The following is a 21,046-nucleotide window of genomic DNA, read 5'->3' on the forward strand; positions in this document are numbered from 1 at the left end:
CAGGGTTCTCTACACAGACTTTTGATGGCACTAGAGGCTGAGGCAGTGTCAGGGGGCAATGATCGAAGATGTGTCAATTCTCTCCTTCTTCTTCTCCAGACAATCCTGCCAAACCTTCTTGAATGGGCATTAGGGGCCAGTAGGGGAGTAGAGGAGACATTGCCTACCCTATTGGCACTCCATCACTTTGGATCTATGGGTCCTCCTGATTGTTCAAGAGGTTTATGCCTTTCGTTTCTGGGCACTCCCTTCTCAATCCCACTGTGTTCACTCAAACATGGCTAGCCACTCCAATATCCTTTCCATGCAAATGTGTTAGTTGCTCACTAAGGAGGCTGTTGAGCTTGTACTTGAGTTGGGCGACGAATGGGTGATTACTTGCATTGGCTCTTTGTCCCCAAGAAGAACGGAGGCCTGAGAACAGTCTTAGACTGCAGTTTTGATCTTGTTCCTCAAGAAGTGGGAAACAAGTATTCCCCTAGTTCGACCACTGGCTGATGAAGGTAGGTTTGCCTCAGATAATCTTAAATCCTGTGCAGAGAATCTTGCTCTTGTTCCCCAACCAAGGGTTTTCCATTAGTGAGTCCAAATCTCACCCTCCACATTCACAGAGGCTGCCCTTTATCAGGGCTGTCTTGGACACTGTCACCTTGAAGTCTTTTGCATGTCTGCATTGAGTCTGGGACATTCAGGTTGTGGTCCCAATTTTTCAGGCAAGATCCAGTGTTCTAGCTTTCAGGCGTCTGGGGCTCTTGGATGAGTTAGTATTTTATATGTTGCTGGTACCTCACACTTGGTGAAACGTGCAGGCCCTTCAATGGAACTTGTTTCTGCACTGGGTCCAATACTGTTGGCCAAGAACAAATGTCTCTGATGGGGTGTCTCAGGACCTCAATGGTGACACTGATTTGTGGTTGACTGTTCTAAGTACTCTCTCAGGACTTAACAGTGGTGGCGGATGAATTGTCTCATTTTGGGTGGTCACCTGTAACAGATGGAGCTCAGAGGCTTCTGATGTATGGTGGAGCAGCGTCATCCCATAAATCTTCTGGATCTATATGCCACTGCAGAGCACATAACAGCCATGTGGTACTGTAACAAGCAGGAGGTGTGGGGTGACGTGATCTATGTGATCATTGAGGTTGTGGGGCTGGCTGGCATTTATCAGGATCTCCTCTACAGTTAATCATCCAGCAGGATTACTCAACTTCAGGGCAGAGAAATTCAGTAGGTGTTATCATCCCAACCATCAGTGTTTGTGCTGTCAGAGATGGCATAGGCCATCTGAGCACATGGGACCTGCTGTTAGTAGACCTTTTACCTTCTCCGAAAACACTTGGTGCCCAGTGTTTTCTTCTCTAATGTGTTCCTCTCAATGTTCTCTGGAAGATGTATTCTGCGTTTGGTGGGACTTTAGCCTCCTTTGCTCCTTTCTCCACAGCCTAGTTAAATCTGATAGCCTGGACTTAGCTTAACACCTTAGCTGCTATGGAACGTCCAGCTCCAGTGCTGGATGTTCCATTGCGCAGGTGCAGTTCGAATGTTCAACGGCCGACGGCAGCACTACGGAGGTAGTGGTGCCGTCGGCCGTTGATCGTGCGCAGCACCTAAGGTGTTAACGAGTCTGGTACTCTGAACGAAAGCCCTCCACTTTGGTTTCCTTTTCAGGAAGACCTGCTATTCCAACATCTGGGCAGAGTTTTACACTCAAACATCCAAAATCTACACCTCCATGCTTAGATGTTCAGAGGGACCAACTAAGAGGTCTAAATATTCAAATGGCAAGTTAGGTGTTCTTTGTGGGTTGAAGATTGCAAACATTTTTAAAAAGCTGCAGATTGGTCTAATGCAGTATTTTTTAGCAGGTTTTTTATTAAGTCTGTGGAGCATGTGGAGAAGTGGCACTGAATGGCTTTCAACATGCATAATGGTAGCCTACTGCTTTGACATAAAATGGCAATTCTCCAAGCTATTGTAACCGGAAAATCACAAATTCATTAAAGACAAGGACGCTAGCAATATACCTCCCTGATGCTCCCCTGGGGATGTATAATATATGTTTAATATTTTTAGTTTTGAAAGTAGAGGAAAGAGCGGTCTGAAGATGTATATTATCTAATTATGGTATATAAAATGAGGCAACAGCTGTTGGCTAGATTTTAAAGTTTGTGTATTTTATTTAATATTTATATCTTTCTATCTCCATATTGTTTAAATGCATTGTATGTTACCTCTGACATTGTACTATTGTGATAATAAAGCTAAACGAACTGCATTCACGAGCAGAATATGAAACTAATGTTCTTAAGAGGTGTTATAAATGACTATTTTGAATGTGAATTTTTTTCAGGAGGTTGAGTGCAGAGGAAGAGAGGCTGGCCAGTGAGAGAGAGGAGAGACGAGTGCAGGCTCTTAAAAGGTAAGGTTTGCGTCTCCAGCTTAGTGTAATTGCTGAAGCTGATGTTTTGTGAAGGGCATGAAGCACCAAATCATGATAAGCACATTTGTAGTAATGCTAGGTTAGCAAGGATAGAATTGTTCCTGGGACGGAAGCTCTGAAGTGCAAGACATTCTTTTTATAGAATTAGATGAGTGAACTTAACAACTGCATTATTTACTGGTTTGTTGTCGTCCAGGGACTTAAACCGATTCACTTAAAGCTACCACGATCCCTACTAAATTGCATCCTCCATTATAGCATTGAAAATGTTTAAACTTAAACTGATTTATTCATATTACCTACTGGCGATCACCAGTAGGTAGTTGTAGTTTGGACCTTGTTTCTATTTAAAAAGCCTTTTTTCTTTTGCCAATATCTTTGGCGCCGTTTAACGAATCTTCGCAAAATTTTCAAAACGAATGGCCCACTCACTAGCTGCTGTCTTGAAAATTTCGGGGTGATCCATCAAGCGGGGACCGAGAATAAGGGGGCGGTCCCAAAAGTTTTTCTCCATGCTAACTGTTGACGCAGCTACAGCCCAAACTGCTGAATGGAATTACAAATATGTCCTCGGAGGATCCGCGAACCCTCCTGATCTTGAGCCTGGGATCTGATTGGCTGCTTGCATTTCAAACCAGGAAGTGTTGGGTGCCATCTTGTGACTTGGCCACCACCACCCAGGGCCGACTACAGCAATGTCCCGTGGTGCCCACCCCCGGGACATTGCAGTTTGCTATGGCATGGAGAGAGGACTGCTCTCGCCATGCCAACGTAAAGTCTGCTTCACTTCATGGAAGCAAGAGCATGGAAAATGCTTCCATGAAGCGAAGTAGAATTGCTTTTGGACAGAGGGAGCTGCATGTTAGCAGACAAGGACAGCTGGTGCCATGAGGCTCCCTCAGCGGGACCCAACGATGTGGCCATACCCCAGGGGATGGGATCTCTGGGGCACTATCAGCCCGAGTAGGGGGGTTGAGCAAGTCCCACTACCTATTTTTTAAAAAAAAGTTACGTCCTGGGCCCAGGATTGGCCTCCGGAGTGGGGCCGCGTGGCCCTCTCCTTTAAACATATTTTTATTTCAAATAGAAATGGTAAAAAATGGTCTCTCCCCTTTCCTATACAAAAATAATGATGGAGAAGCACTCCCTTTATCTATATTAGACCAATTTTCCTGTTCTCTGGCGTGCTGATGAGGTTTGCACACTGTCCCTAATGTGCTTAAAATGAACTGACAATCCAAGTGTTCCCACTTGGCCTCTACGCACTTTTGCCTATACCATTTGGTTATTAGCATAAATGAAAACTATACACATCAATCACAATGAACAGAATTACAATTTCCACAATGTTCTTTGATTGTTGTCAGAAACAAACTTTCATTTTTAATTAGTCATACTTTAAATATAATAATCAATGAATTCAATAATTCAGTAACCATAAATTTCAAGCTTTCTTCATGAAGCTGCCCAATGCATTTTGGGCCTGCGGCCCTTCTCCAGGGGCTTGATCTGTAGCACAATGAATAAAAAAACAAAAAAAATACTAATTTACATAGAACAAGCGTTCAGGCGAAGCAGTCATTATTTACAATTTCTATATTGATGCTCATTGTATTTATGATCCAAAAAATGCTTGTGGGTTAGTATAAAGCAACCATTGCTTGTGCACTTAGATACTTCAGATCAATGCCGACACAACTAAATACCAAGTAGATTCAACGAACTCTAAGTGATCTGTGATCAACCAAATTATTAAAAAAATGGTGCATCCACTTGATGTGAACAATGCTTGGTCAAAAGTGCCCCTTAGTTAAACTGTGACAAAATAACAATGTCAACTCACTGTTTGTCTATTTCCATATACTTATTTCCATAATGGTCACGTAATCTAAATAAGCAAGTGAATAACCGAATGCTCATCTGCTTTTAATTGCAAAGCTTCATGTTTGCAAATATTCAAACAATTATCTTAAAATTAACCTTGAGTCCGTTCACATACTCATATTTTCTCAACCGGTATAAAAAGTTGTACCGGTTGAGAAAATATGAGTACGTGAACGGTCTCAAGGTTAGTTTTAAGATAATTGTTTGAATATTGGCAAACATGAAGCTTTGCAATTAAGAGCAGATGAGCATTCGGTTATTCACTTGTTTATTTAGATTACGTGACCATAACGAAAATAAGTATATGGACACAGACAAACAGTGAGTTGACATCGATATTATGTCACGGTTTAACTAAGGGACACTTTTGACCAAGCATTGTTCACATCAAGTGGATGCACCATTTTTTTATAATTTGCTTGATCACAGGTCACTTAGATTTCGTTGAATCTACTTGGTATTTAGTTGTGTCGGCATCAATCTGAAGTATCTAAGTGCTCAAGCAATGGTTGCTTTATACTAACCCACAAGCATTTTTTTGATCATAAATACAATGAGCATCGATATAGAAATTGTAAATAATGACTGCTTCGTCTGAACGCTTGTTCTATGTAAATGACAGTATGTTTTTTTGTTTTTTTATTCATTGTACTACAGATCAAGCCCCTGAAGAAGGGCCGCAGGCCCGAAATGCATTGGGCAGCTTCATCAAGAAAGCTTGAAATGTATTGTTACTGAATTATTGAATTCATTGCTTATTATTTTTAAAGTATGACTAATTAAAATGAAAGTTGGTTTCTGACAACAATCAAAGAACATTGTGGCCATTTTAATTCTATTCATTGTGATTGATGTGTATAGTTTTCATTTATGCTAATTACCAAATGGTATAGGCAAAAGTGCGTAGAGGCCAAGTGGGAACACTTGGATTGTCAGTTCTCTCCCCTTTCCTCTCTAAAAAAAGATAGGCATCGCCCCAGGGGTTGGGGTCCCCAGGACCGAAATGGGCCTCAGGAGGGGGGCCTCGCGGCACCTCTCCTTTTCTTTTCCTTTTTTAAATTTTTTTTTTTTTTAATGGATCAGGCTCTAGGTGATGGGGTCCCTAGGGCCCAAAAAGGATCAAGGAAGGGGGGGCCACACAGCCCCCTTCTTAAAATAGGGAAAAAAACAAAGCTGGCAACATGCCAATCCCAGCTCCCTTCTCTGCACTTCTCTGCAAATGTGCCTCCTGGCGCACTCTTCGCTGCTGAGGGTCCTAAGGGGCCAACTAGCCCACCTGTAACGTCCAGTAAGCCCCACACAGTGGGATTGATGAGAGGTGGTCGGAGGCCATGCCCCTTTTTCCACCACTCTGCAAATGCACCTCTTAGCTGACTGCTGGTGAGGGGATGAGGTCCCTTTACGCCCTCAGGGGCTCAGGACTAAAGTGGACTTCATGCCCCAAGCGGCAGTGTGCTAGGAGGTGCCTCTCAGCAAACCAGCTGTGTGGGGCTTGCTGGGGTTAACAGGAGTGTGTGAGAACAAAGGAGTTAGGTCCTGACGGGACTGAGGGAGGGGCTGGACCATTTAAACTATAGGAAACAGAGAAGATGCCCGGACCCTCGTATCTTAGTGTAGAATTTATCAGATGAAGACCAAGTGCAACTTTATGAAACCTGGTATGGTACTTTTATTTATACCTATTACTCTTGTTTTTTGAATTATTTTTGAAGAAATTTTATCTTTTGGCAGAAATAGATACACATTTACACAATATCTTACAAGTTTGACAAAAACAACCAAATCAAAACAATATCGCAGTAACACAGAACAATACACATTAAAAATGCATTTCATCCATATTTGCAAATGAATTCATATTATAGACAAACAAAGCGATGTGAAACCAAGAGCAGAACCAAAATACAAAATATTTCAATCAATCACTCAATGATATAACTGGCTCTTGTAGATGTGCCGACGCGTTTCAGGTTCGAATAGCAAGTTTTCGAACCCTCATCAGGGCTTTATTTGTCTGTGTGTTTCTGGCAGGACGTATTTTCATTCATAAACTTGGGGGACTATGCTTCAAGCTTTAATTCTCACTGTACACCGTCCGGTGCCTCGTGAAGGGAGGATATTGCAATCACTGGGACAAAAACCTTGTGTCTGTATCCGAATTCCAAAAACTATTTCCGATCTCTTAGTGGCACTCCGCTTTTGTGGGGTGACCTGAAACACCAACTGGATTCAGGTATTAATTTCGTGCAGCCCACAGGGTGTCCATGTATTTCTCTTAGCTCGTTGCACACTTAATGTGCACGCATTTGGAGTTCACTTGCTGTCTTCACCATCCGGCTCTCACTTGGACGCTTGGCGGAAAAAGGTGGCCATCTTGGTTATTATAAAGGTCACGAGTTCCTTGTCATGTGATAAATTCTACACTAAGATACGAGGGTCTGGGCATCTTCTCTGTTTCCTATAGGGGTTAACAGGAGGGCAAGTTGGCCCCCATGGGCCCTCAAGAGGCAAGGGGACTTCATTCAAGCTACATGCAGTCATTTCTCAACAAGATCACTAGCACACTCTATTGTTGATAAGGTAAGTTTAGACTGAACTGAGTCAAGAAATCAGTATAAAGGTTAGGTTTGCATGGTTCAGGTCCAGATAAAGACAATGGAAAGGGTGGAGACCTGGCTCTCTTATGCTACCTTTCCCTATCTAACAGAACCTGTTGAACAGTTGTGAAACAGAACTGATATTCTGGTATGTATGCCATGCAGTAAATGAAGCGTGGGACTCTCCATTCCCACCAAATTTGAAATCTGAAAGTACATATAAGGACCTCTATATCAGAAAATGCTCATTTATTGATAACAAAATGGTAACACCACCTTTCTAGAGTGTCACTTCCAACAAGGACGCACTCCGGTACTGTGGAAATCACACGATGCCTATTCAACTTGGTAAAATTATTTGAAAATACTGAGCTACTGCACGGGGTTTACTTTTGCTAATAGTAAAGAGAAAAATGTGACCAGATGGCTAATTGCAAGGAAAAATATGAAGTAGGACCTAAAATGCAAGGTTTTAAGTCCTTTATGAATGTGATGGTGGATTGAAGACAGCCTGGGAGCAAGACAAAAGGCATGCTGGAATTTGGGTTCCTAATTTGAAAAGGTCGATCTCTAGCTCCCAGCTGTTCGGCACAGTCAAAGTACCAAGGGACCAACACAGTGTACAGTTTGTCATTATTCAGAGTTCCACAACGGGGCCCGATTGGCAGACTTGTCGATGTGATGAGGCTATTGTTCATACTAAGTTGGGCACTGTGATACTAGGAGTAAAAAGAAGTGACCTGGTGTTGAGGGTTTTATCAAGAAGACTCAAATAAAAACAACGTTTATATATTATCAAACACATTCTGAAATGAAGATAGTGGTTGGTGATGGTGTATTATTTTTTCTTTGTTAAGTTTCAGGTACTAAGTCGAGTGCAAGTGACAGAGGATACTTGGGTGTCAGTTCAGACATCAGGCAAAATACATATTTACTTTTGTTTTTTTGAATTGATGAAGCTATTGCAGGGGCTTGCAGAATGCCACTGCACCTCGTGTTTTTTTCTTTTGTAGCATACAGTTGTATTATGTTTTATAAGGAACTACATGCAGTTCTGGGAAAGATACCCGGGCACTGACAGTACACATGATATCCAGGTCTACAGCCACGGTCCAGTGAACAGTACAGTAATTTAGTAGCATGGTCCACAGGGAAACATGACATCTCAGATAGGTATAAACAAACGGCCAATGCCCTCAGGTAGACCACTCTAACTTAGCAGCTGAGGGAGTCCCTCCCATCACTAGAACACCCCATTTCTAGTAACCTCCCCCTGGAGAGCCTGTCTTAAAGTGTGCAAAATGGAAAAAGGTATTTTGCCACTATGCCAGGGTATGTGGCATGTTGTTAAGTGCAGAGAGAAATACATAACTGCTCATGCATTGCATGGGGCCTGAGCGACAAGAGGTATTTGATCATCTTCCTGAATTGCCAAGTGAGGAAGCCTCAAACCTCAACAAATAGGAAATATTTATCAAGATGCTTAGTATTCATTACCTTCCAAAGGTGAGCATGAACCTTGAGCTGTACCATATTGGGAGGTGAATTAAGAGAGCTGTGAAACCAGTAGAAAGTTATGTAACTGATTTACACAAATTGTCACCCATCTGTAAATATCCGAACACTCTAGATAAGACACTAATTCATGCTAAGAGCTGCAGCATTGAAAACGTGAAGGACGAGTTGTGGTAAAAAGATGGCCCAGTTAAGTTGAGGTTCTAGCTGTTGCTAAGAAGATTGAGCAGTGCGTGGCTTTTGTTGCTGTGATGAGAAAGGACAGTTTCAAACTGTAAAGTGTACAAAGGAATGTTCAGAAGTGGGATTGACAAAGACAAAGCAAAATGTTAGTTTTTGGGGGAATGTTTTAGGTGTGAAACACAGTGCAGATTGCAAATAATAAAAGCTTCCCGGGGTGGAAGATAACTTGGAATAAATCCTAAAGGAAAGGGACACATGAGTGGCAATATGTGCAGGAGCAAGAATAGCCAGGAAAATATTAATGAAGTTGAGATTGAGATGAATGACCTTTCCCCGGAGTTGGAGTGTTGAGAATTCTGTGTGGAAGTTTGTTTGTTGTCAGAACAGACCATAAGTCTCTCAAGGTGGTGTTTTATGAATAAGGGAACTGATACTGTCAATCCAGGGGGTCAATTGCGGAGTAGAGTGTGTTCCAAGTGCCAAGAATACATTTGTGAACTATTTATCTAGACTGGTGTTGTGGGTGCAGAGGAGAGTTAACACCTTCCGTGCTCATAACGAGCTCAGCTCGTCATGTGGCACAGTGGCGCTGTGATCATGATGAGCTGAGCTCGTCATGACTGCTGCGGCGCTCCCACGCGGGGATAATTCTCCCGCTGTGCTGAGTATTCTATTAAAACGGGCGTGGTCATGACGAGCTCAGCTCGTCATGGAGCACAGCGCCACCATGACCGCGGTGCCGTGCGTGACCCCCCGCACTGCGCGGGAATTAGCCCCGCGGTGAAGGGGTTAAGATCTAGTGCAGGTAACAATAGTGAAGATGAACTGGATGGTTGTGGTGTGTGTGACATAGCTGATAGTGCTTTCAGTGACGAGGAATGGAATAGCAATTTAGTAGAAGATGTGTTCCCAAAAGATTTGAAGTGGTGTACCTAAAATGGATGGTGTGTGAGAATAGGATTTGACAAAGACTGTAGGAAGTATTGAATTGTGAAAGAGTAGTTATCTGTTAAGGAGGACTCGATTTTCAGAGGAAGTGGGCTGATTACCCCAGTGGGGGGGGGGACTCAACTATTAGAGCCAGCACATCAGGGACTGTTGCGCATATCCAAGACCAACCAAAGAAAGGCTGAGGGCATGTTATTTGTGGCTGGGGTGGACATACACGTAAAATGTGTGGTGAGGTGGTGATTGGATTGTCTAAAATTTGACAAAGTGCTTAAACCTTCTGTTCAACCCATGGTGTTGAGGGATCCCTCGAGTAAACCTTGGGCTGATGTCGCATTGGATACTTTAGATCCTGTTTATGATGAGGGAGTACTTGCTGTGTGTCCGTTCTTATGGACATTTACTCATGGTGGCCAGAAATTAAGACCCCTAATGCTATTGGGACTAAGCATGTGACAACATGTTTCAATAATCTCTTTAGCTGGGAAGACATTCCTAATACTCTGCTGACAGACAACGCTATTTAGCTTGTGTTAAGAGAAATGGAAGAACGTCTGAGACAGGGGAATATTAAGTATAAAAGGTGTGTTCTTTACCATCCCAAGACAAATGGAATGATCGAGAGGTTCAATAAGGTCTTGATATACCGTTCATGTGGTGAAGAGTAATAAGAGGTGTTGGAGGGAAGAGGAGTTAAGAATGTCAAACTGTATAGTCTGTCAGCGCATACCATGACAGGGAAACCCCCATCTGAACTATTTAGAGGGAAAAAACAACTCTCTTGGTTTCCTGCTTGGGTAAGTGGAGGAAGGATGAAGGGGGTGGAGACAAGTGGAGAAAGAGTGAGTTTAGGAAGTTGACAGAAAGAAAGGAGTGGTTTGACACCAGAAAAGGTACTAAAAGAACATCATTAAGTGTGAATCACATAGTCAAGATTCGAAGTCCAGAATTTTGTGGCCATTTGAATGGTTCCAAGTTTTCAAAACCTTCAAGGACGATTAAGTTGTTTACCTATACAATCAAGACTGGGGATTTTAGGATCTGAATTCTCAAGAGAGCGGTAGTAATGAGACTATGTGAAGAAGGGTACCATTTTGGTGCGGTGGCCTTTTGTCATACAGTAGTTGATGATGGAATTTATCAAGGAGAGGCTAATGCTTCTGAAGACAAACCAGTTATAACAGTTGCACCACAAGAGCATGCCCAAATTATGAGAAGAGGGAGCTTGGTGAGGACACAAATGTACCTTAAGGATTACAGGAAATAATCTTGAAGGTACTTTCTATGAGTTTGTTATATTACTCTCCTCACAATCTATGTAACACAATTTGTTATTGATTAGTAAGTCTTGTGTACTGTTCTTAGCTTTACTAATACTCGAAAAGGCAGCAGGATTGTAGTGGATTGCACTGTCTGGACTAGTCACAAAGGTAACAAAATATTTCCCACCTCAGATGGTCAGCTGCCACTTGACCACAAAATTAAACATTCATTCTAAGGGTATGAGGGGCAATATATATATATATATATATATATATATATACAAGGTAAATCATATAGTATGCACAAAAAGCGAAAAAAGAAGTCCACGTTGCTGTATATGGGGCCATAGGGTGAAAGAGGAATTAACCTCCGGTGGCGTCTCGTCCTGGCGGGAGGATGTCAATTACATCCTCCCGCCAGGAAGAGACTCCACCAGATACGGCCCGCACATGGAGTTTTTTACACAAATACGTATTGCCTCTAACACGGATCATCATAACTCAGACGGAGACTTGAAGCCTCTCACTAATTGGACTATTAGTGCTTCATTCAAAAGAGGTTAATACCTCTTTCACCCTATGTCCCGACGCGGATTTGAATAAGATGCGGACCTAACTAAACTCCGCATGCGAGATTACTGCATTTTTTAATCGCCCTGAAGAAGCCCATGTCTGGGCGAAACGCTTTGGCTGTCCACTTATGAAAACAAAGCGCATCTATAATAAAGACACCTTAACCCCTTCGCTGCGGGGGTTATTCCCCCGCTGTGCTGGGGGGAGGGGGGAGCGCACGGCGCTCCTGTGCTCATGACGAGCTCAGCTCATCACAGGTGCATTGGCTCCCGTGGAACGTTCAGCACAGCAGGGGAATTATCCCCGCACCTGAACGTTCCACAGGCCTTTGGTCGACCTATGATTTTTTTTGTTTAATTACTACTTAAATTAACACTATTTTATCTTCCCTATTATTCTTTCTAACTACACACAGGCAGGTGTGCATGCACAACAGCTTATTATGATAGGAATTTTGAACTGGAGTCTGGAACCATAATCCTATTTTTAGTGATAAACTCTCTTTTTAGCGATAAACTCTTCTGCAGTTAGAGAAGCTTATCAATTGAGTGCGAATGGTGCCACCTTGTGGCCATTTTTGGAAAATAAGCCTTTAATCAACCAGTCAGATTTGAACTATAATACGCTGTGTGCTTGGAGGTTATGCCCTTATAAAGTAAGCTCTAGAAAAGCAGTGCCAGTGCTAACTACACTGGCAAGAAAACGCTTGGTTCACATCCATGAAACCAGGACACTCCATGCTCTACATTCGGAAAAACACTATAGCAGGAAGCGAGGAGCAGTTTAGGCTAAAATGGAGTCGGGCAAAACAGATTGTAGTGCTGCCTTTATGACATTAAAGAAAACAAAACAGTGATGGGTGGTTCACTTATAATTTCCCTGAACCACAATCCACAGCATCGTTTTTCCCCAAAGGCAGGAAGCAGCCATATGTAAATATCGCTGCTCCTCCTCCCATAGGACTAGTCCTGCCAGCCAGTTGACCTCTCAATAGGAACATAAGCAACCCCAGCTTGGTGTCATCCTATTTGGACCTCAACAGTAGGTGCAGCTTGAGTCCTAGGGCAGAGTGAGTACAGGACCCACGTCTGGGTAGCTTCAGGCCAATAGCTCAGTGAGCATGTGACCCAAGTCAAGGCATATGGTGGCGCCTGAATGGATTCATGTGGTAATCTCAGCCACTGGTAGTAACTTTGGGCCGCAATCTAGTCCATCGTTTTTTTACCACCATGAGGCCTCAGGCTGAAACTTGCCATATGTAAATCTGATTTGGTTCAAAGCCAATGCTGGTATTTTGAGTCTGACTACCTGGACTGATGCATTAAAAAAATCCATCTGAAGATGCAACACCCAAACCTTGTGAGGTACACAAGTCCCTCTCGGAGGGGACAACACATGACCCTCATCCAGAGTTTATCTGCGGCTAGTGTGCCCCACCCAACCCTTGTGATGTACACGAGATGATGTGCATGAGCTCATTTTAAGACTACTCTTACCTACCTTCATGACATATATAGCACTCCATCTAAGACCACAATGCCCAGTTCTCATGATGCGTGATGTGCACAGCGCCCCACCCGTCCGTATAGCATTCCGCCGCACAGTTCGCGTCTACCTCAAACCGAGGCTTCAACAGCTCGCTGTAATGTAAGATCTCATCTCATGTTATAGTAAATGTTCTTATTTTTCAGCATTAAAAATGCAATGGGTCTCGCCTTTCATTAAGTTGAAGCCATTTGCTTTGCTATACAATACCATTAGCAAATCAAATGGCTTTGGCTTGGGGGCGAGACCTATTGCATTTTCAATGCTTGTCTTTCAAGCTACACAGCTTTGGGGATGCAGTGCAGTATAGTTTCCTAGACATTTGTCTATGCTTGCTTTTGTTAACTGTAAAATTTGGTACTATGTACAAGTGAACCATCTGTTTTGCAGAACACTAATTAATACACGTTTTAATAAGCTATATATTGCTTCATATGCCTTAAATAACAGTGCATTCAGAAAAGAAAATGTTGACTCCCTGTGGCTGCTGGTTGACAGATAAAATGTGGGACTAGAAAATACGACTCTCCCATTCCACCTTACATTGTTGATATCACTGCCGGCTACGTGCAGGGTCATCTTAATGTATGACTTTCCAGCTACAAAGAAAGCTATGGACCCATGAAACAAATTCCCAGAACTCAAAGTAATACATTGTGTTTACTGTCTTTTAAACTCTGGAGTCAAACTAACAAATGCTAATATATATCTTTTTGTCCTGTAATTTTGTTTTTGCTCTTTTCCTCGGTTGGTGATGGAAAGTAGGGAGGTTGTATACAGCAGTTAGGTTCTCTGGGCTGAGCCTTTTAAATTAAGAATATTTAAATTATGGTTTCCTATATGTATTCCCGTACCAATCTTACTCCTCGTTCTCTTGCCTTTTTGTTGTTTGCTAAGCACTAAATCTGGCTAGTTTGTGGCAATGCTCGTTCGAGCCCTCTCCCTCCCCAGCTCCCTCCCCACTCTCACTCACCACCTCCCCACCGTCCCTATTAGACCCACAGAACATACCACCTCCCTTACTTTAGCATCCCCCCTCTTTCCCCGCCCATTCTCAGCCCCCACTACTCTCCTGCCACCCCCATTGTCTTCAGCCTTCACTCTCTCTTCAATTCACCAGCACCGTCTCCCACCGACGTCTCTACCTATGCCTCCCACCCTCCCCCTATGTCACCCACACCCCGCGCCAACAAATTCTCCCACACAACGAATGCCATCCCACTTAATATCACCGCAGAACACCACAACAACGCTAGCATATCCCCCCCTCGGTACCCTGCTCGCTTTCCAGCCCTCTACTCAACCACTCGCCAACGGCTCTCATCACCAACCCCATCCCCAATCCACATCTGGACTTGACTTTACCCACCCTCCAACAAGTTAGAGAGGATCTCCTACAAGTCAAAAAAGATCTCCACGCAATCACTTCTCTTCTCACAGCCCAGTCAACCTCCCGTCCCACTACCCTACAAACCACGCACCCTCCCCACATACCTTCGCCTTCAACGATCCCCGCGTTGGCCGACTATCCCCGCTCGCAATAACTCCCACCGCCCCTGTCGTGTCCTCAACTCCCTGTCGGACCGCGACTTACGCTCCCTCCTTCGCTCTTATGGCCCAGGTCCGATAAAACACATATCGATCTCGCACATCCCCATACCCACAATTCTCACAAATCCCCTGAGGCTCCCAACCCAAAGCAACAGAGGTTCCGTCCCTAACAACCTCAGAAAAATTCCCCTCTCTCTAGAAGGTTCGACCACCCTTCTCATTCCCAAACTCAAATGCATCCTACTCAATTGCAGATCGGCCCAGAGACACTCCTCTGACATCGCTGATCTCGTCTCAACAATGGATCTGGACCTAGCCATTCTGACTGAAACGTGGCTAACTGAAGCCTCTACACCGATAATGGACATACTAGTCCCCCCCCCAATTATCACATCATTAGACTGGACAGGCCTGGCAAGACGGGCGGGGGAACTGCATGCATTTTCAGGAGCAACCTCTCCGTTACTAAAGCCACCTCCCCCTCCCTTTCTTCCTGTGAACTCCTCTGCCTCGATATCACCAGCGAGGGCAAACAAGTTTGTGCCTTACATCTCATCTATCACCCGCCTGGTGACAACCTCACATTCACTCAGCAACTCATGGACACGATCACATCCAATGCCGGTCGGCAGACCAACCAAGTCTACCTGGGTGACTTTAATCTCCACTGGAACGATCAGAAAGACGCAGTGGTGAATAGCCTCAAAACTTTCCTTAATGCGCCTGACCTCACCCAATTATGCGATAGACCAACACACGACAAAGGCTCGATACTCGATCTCATCATCGCCAAAGAGGACTTTATCCAACTGGAGGCGGTCCAACCCTGTGACTGGTCAGACCACCACATCATCACATTCTTTATCAACGAAAAAGTTAAACTTAACGCGGCTCAACCTACCAAATCCAAGACCTGGAAAAGGGACATGAAGAATCTTAACCCCAATTCCCTGCCTCCCCACATCGGCAGTCTCCTCCTTCCCCCTTCAGGTACCTCGGATGTTCAATCACTGACCGATCACTACCTTGACTCTATGAATTCAATAGTCAATGAAGCCGCCCCATTGCAACTGAAGAGAGTCTCCACCAAGATCTCTAACCCTTGGTATGACGGCAGACTTAATGATGACAGGCGTGCTATGCGAATGGCAGAGCGCACCTGGAGATCTGACCCCTCATCACTGCATCTCAAAACGCTTAAGAACAAGAGAAATGCCTACTTTAGGAAAATAAAGCGCGCAAAGTCTGGCTTCTTTAGCCGCCAGCTGGACCAAGCAAAAAACAGGCCAAAAAAGCTGTTCGAACTAATCAAAACTCAAACAAAGACACAACCCTTACAATCAAACAGCACAACAGTCGATACCCCACACTGTGAAGCCTTTTCTGCTTTCTTTAAGCTGAAGACGGACAACATAAGAAATGACCTCATCATGGATGTAAGCCGATTCCCCAGTCACACCAGAATGACTAACACTCAACCTAAAAATAATGCATCATGGTTGTCCTTCGACACATACTCGGAAGAAGCAATACGCAAACTGCTCGGCACCCTGAAGCCCTCTAATCACCTCATAGACCCCCTACCTGCTAATGCTGTAAAAGACTTCATCCCCCTGCTCCTCCCACTTTGGACCAAAATCATCAACAGCTCTCTTCAACAAGGTCTCATCCCAGACGCCCTCAAGGTGGGGCAAGTCACGCCTATACTCAAGAAACCTACAGCTGACCCGTCTGACCTGAACAACTACCGCCCTATCACCAATATCCCCACCCTGGCCAAATTGCTGGAAAAATGTGTCCAACTCCAACTAACAAAACACATTGACCAATTTAACCTCCTCAACCCTCATCAATCAGGCTTCCGAGCGAAACATAGCACGGAAACGGCTATGACGCACATAATTGATGACGCCCTCCAAATTCTAGATCGGAATGAGTCTTGCCTCCTCATCCTTCTTGACCTCTCTTCAGCATTTGACACAGTCAAACACGAGAACTTACTGGAGCTGCTAAGCACTAGAATGGGTCTATCGGGAACTGTTCTCAAATGGTTTACTTCCTTCCTTCATAACCGGTCTCAGAAGTTCAAGATCGACAATGTGCTATCTACACCTGTGCCAGCAGATCTAGGTGTCCCACAAGGATCTTCCCTCTCCCCCACACTGTTCAACCTCGTCATGGAACCGCTCGCCACCTTGCTCCAAGCATCCAATGTTCAATTCCATATGTATGCTGATGACACACAACTTTACCTAAAGCTACGATCCCCGGAAGATATCAAACTTTTGAACTCCACACTTAGTAGCACTCAATCTTGGTTGGCCGTTAATCACCTCAAACTAAATGCTCTGAAAACTGAGTTCCTACTCATCTCACCTCCGGCGAAAATTACCACCACCCAAACCTGGCTCAATAACCTAACAGCACTCAATGTCCAACCTACCATAGTGGATTCTGCGAAATCCCTAGGCATCACACTCGACACCAAGCTCAACATGCAACAGCACGTTAGCAAAGCAACAAAAGGAGCTAATTTCCAAATCAACACACTGAGGAAACTTAAACCCTTACTCCCAGCCAAGGACTTCAAAGCTGCTGTACAAGCGTTAGTCATCCCTCGCATAGACTATGGAATTGTGGCCCTCAGCGGACTCCCGCTATCCACAACAGCACCCTTAAGAGCCTCCCTGAACGCTGCCGCGAGACTCATTACTGGCTCAAGAAAACATTTGCATATATCCCCAGACTTAAAATCTCTAAACTGGTTGCCTTTTGAAGCCAGAATACAGCTAAAAATTGCCGTTATGACACACTCGGCCGTGCATCACAAGGCACCCAACTACCTCGCTCAAAAGTTGTCTATATCAGGAGGTTCGAGATCCAATAGAAGTACAAAAAATCTACTCCTGAAACCTCGTAGATTCCGGAAGGAAAAAACATACAAACGCTCATTCTCTGGAATGGCACCCAGGATCTGGAATGCACTCCCTCCTGAAACCAGGCTTATCTCCTCCACTGCATTCTTCAAGAAAGAGGTGAAAACCATCCTTATGGCCAAGTTCACCTGAACTTTATAGGTGTTGGATAAGAGACTCTGCATCGTTTGGTATTTTGACCTCCTGACAGATTCTTGGCACTATATATATTTATATATTTTTTTTGATTGTGACACTATTATGCTACTCTCCTACTACCGACCACTATATAATACACTTTAGTTTGCTGAATCACCCTCCTGATGCCCCCACCCCTTGCTCTCTCTATCCTTAGAAATTGGTATAAGCCATCCCTACATCCAAAGTTTACCTGAACTCTATTGTAACGGGATCAATGACTTTGCGCCGTCTTATATTACTTGTTACCTGATTGTATATTGGTATGTTTTCTGTACACTATTGTTTTCCTATTATGTTATTGACTATTATACTGCTCCCATTATTTCTGTTCAGTCTTGTTGCCCCTACCCCTGTCTTTGTGAAGCGCTCTGATATCTGTAAAGATCTTGTTCGCGCTATATAAAACTTTGAATAAATAATAAATAAATAAATAAATAAATAGGCCATGACGAGCTGAGCTCGTCATGAGCACCGGAGCGCCGTAACTCATGACGAGCTGAGCTCGTCATGAGCATGGGAGGGGTTAAGGCTACATACAGCAACGTGGACTTATTTTGTTTGCTTTTTGTGCATACTATATGAATTACCTTGTAGATATATTACCTCTCATACCCTTTGAATTAATGTTCTTAGTTTTAGCATTGATTCTTCTGTTTTTTTGTGCCTCATCTTGTCTTCAAATTATATTATTATTGTATTTCATTTTTTTTGTGTGTAAAAGATGAAGGTGTGTGGTAACCCATATGTTTGGTTCTGTGATGATGCATCCAGAATGTGAAATGTGTTGTCACTGAGGTGTGGATTCTAGGACTGGGGGAATTGGAATGGAAGGGTGGAGTAAATTAGGGAGCAGAGACGGGTTGGTGGATGAGGCGTATTCTAAATAAAACATGTGTTTGCCAATACAGTCTACAATTTCTCATTGCTCAGGGAAAATGCAACACCAAAACAGCATTGGTGATTTACTACCTATTAACTGGTTTGCCTGCTGTCCACAACTGATGGTTTGCAGGGGATCACAAGGTAGTTACAAAACAATATGCAAACCTTCATCTGCTACACACTTCTTACAGTTGCAAATGGTCTTGTTCGGGGCAATTCACCTTGTATACTGAGGTGCTGTCCTGGAGTGCTGTTTAGGTGCATGAGCGGTTGTGGTAATGATGATGTGGTATGTGATAGAAACTGCACAGAGGTATGAGTTGTGTGACACTCACACTGCTTCTGTGTATGTGACACAGCAGTATCTTTTTGTGTCCGATCTGATGGTAACCTTTGGGGTATAGGGAGGTTATTTGCGGAGGAAGAAAACCCTCCAACCTGACCAGGAAGGGAGTGCTATTTGTGGAAGGGTGAAATTGAATAAAATCAATCAGTGCAATCTATGGGGCCAATATTATTCGTTGGTAAATGGCAAAATGTTTAAAACAAATCAGTCAACCTCCAATGTAGGAATTTCAGTGACCTACAGAGCCAAAGTGAGGACATGAAGAAATAAGTGAACACGGGCAACATGTGGTTAGGGTTCATGAAGAATTTTACATTTGGACGGAGTAGCTCTCAATGAGAAATCAATACAGTGTTATGAGGCTGCAAGTTGTGTCAGAATAGGCTTCCACGGCTCTACATAACATTGTTTTTTGCTCATAGTGAAGTAGAAAACTAAAAGCAAAAATTTGTATGCTGCAGAAGTAAGACTGCAGGCAGGTTTTATTATTGTCCTAAATCATTCTTGGGTCAGTGTACTGTTCGCTGCAGAGTGCTGTCGCAAACCTCTGATTCCGCTGCTTCCAAGACCGCAGTTTCCAGGCAGAAACAAAAACTCCAGCCCTTGGACAGGAATACGCTACACCAGACAACGGACTAGTTGCGGCTTTGGATAAAGAAATTGGGTCAATTCAACTCTCTTAGAAAATCTACACAGCAGTGACCAATACAAACTAAGGGCACGCACCCTTCTTTAAGCATGGACATCAGGAATCGTCTTTTTCAGAGCTTATACATAGCCTAGTAGGTTCACACCACTCCTGCTGGTGCATTTGGTAATGCCTTAAGTATTTCAGTCATGAGCTTTTTCTCAATTGATATATATGTGGATTATACTTCTAAAAGTCTTGGCTCCAATTACTGATAGGCCTTATGAACCAGTTGCCATTAAGACCAGGAGAAAAAATGTGGATGACAATTGGGAAGCAAGTTGCAGATGCTCTTTTGGTCTCCTTTGAAAAGTTACTCAAATGTTGGGTTGGTGGCTACTGACATAGCATGCATGGATATAATTTTACTGCACACTTTTGATTTTTTAAAATATGCCTCAAACCAGCACGCCAACTGACCCGTCAAATGCCAGGACACACACATTAACAGTAGTTATGCCGGTGGAAATGGGTATGTAGTTTAAACAGTGCATAGAGGTTTTCAGGAAGACCAAAACAAATCTGGAGTACACAGATGAAGACGCCATTTCTAACATTCCCCCATCATAGGAGTATGCGTGGGATTCTACCCAATCTCCAACGATGAAGTATTGAAGACAGTGGAAATTGTTATTAGAACTAAGTGGCCCACTAGTTAGGTGCTCTCAGGGGAGTTAAGAAGCTTTGCGCAAATCAGTGTCCATGACAATTTATCCAGCCAGGCAGAAAAATCTATAAGTACCTTCTCCATTTTTATGGGGCTGCTAGGTGTGCGATATACTATGAAATTGCGATTCACCTATTAACATGACCAGAGAATCTGAATTTCATTAAAGACACGAAGGCTGACATTATGCATTATATTTAATGCAACTCACAAGCAGCCGCACTACATCACAAATGATAAAGTTCTAGAGTTTACATAACACAGGATAAAGGATGTAGCCAGGAAACAGTCTGCCTCTTTTAAAAGAATCGCAGCAGGAAAATTTCAGCAAATGGTGAGATCCAACTTGAACTTGAAAATGGAGAAGAATTCATAAGGGAAGGATCAAATGCAGGAGCCTTATCAGGAAACATGACCAGATCATTAAACGGGATTACCTGGAAAGGAGACAAAACCGGTTAAGGAACCATTTTAAGGAAATAAGGTCTAAGAGAAAAAACAAGCCTAGAGAGAAAAAATTCACAAAAGGCATTGATTAAAATAGTAAACTTATCAACTGATGTTAACAATAAAGCTAACAGTAATTTAGAAGATTGAAATATTTTGAAAGGGAGGAGAGGGAGGGATAATGTCAGCCTCCGTGTCTTTAATGAAATCCAGATTCTCTGGTCATGTTAATAGGAGAATCGCAATTTCATTACAAGATCGGAGGCTACATTATGCATGTTGGTAGCCCCGAAGGACAACATCAGACATATGCTCGATAGGCTTGCAATAATGACGAGCAAAGGTATTAGCATTTGACTAGTCTGCTGCTTTCAGGATATCGTCCAACTTACCACCAGACCA

General features: G+C 43.4%; 1 protein-coding gene across 1 annotated transcript in view; it reads left to right on the forward strand.

Annotated features, from left to right (window-relative positions):
• Positions 1-21,046, forward strand: part of LOC144784683 (pituitary tumor-transforming gene 1 protein-interacting protein-like) — a 142,657-nt gene that overhangs the window by 53,172 nt on the left and 68,439 nt on the right. Inside the window, exon 5 of the mRNA XM_078663633.1 lies at positions 2,351-2,419. Within this exon, the coding sequence (XP_078519759.1) occupies positions 2,351-2,419 (69 nt within the window). The remainder of the gene's footprint in view (positions 1-2,350; positions 2,420-21,046) is intronic.

This window comes from Lissotriton helveticus, chromosome 10 (genome assembly GCF_964261635.1).
Source record: "Lissotriton helveticus chromosome 10, aLisHel1.1, whole genome shotgun sequence".
Taxonomy (NCBI): domain Eukaryota; kingdom Metazoa; phylum Chordata; class Amphibia; order Caudata; family Salamandridae; genus Lissotriton; species Lissotriton helveticus.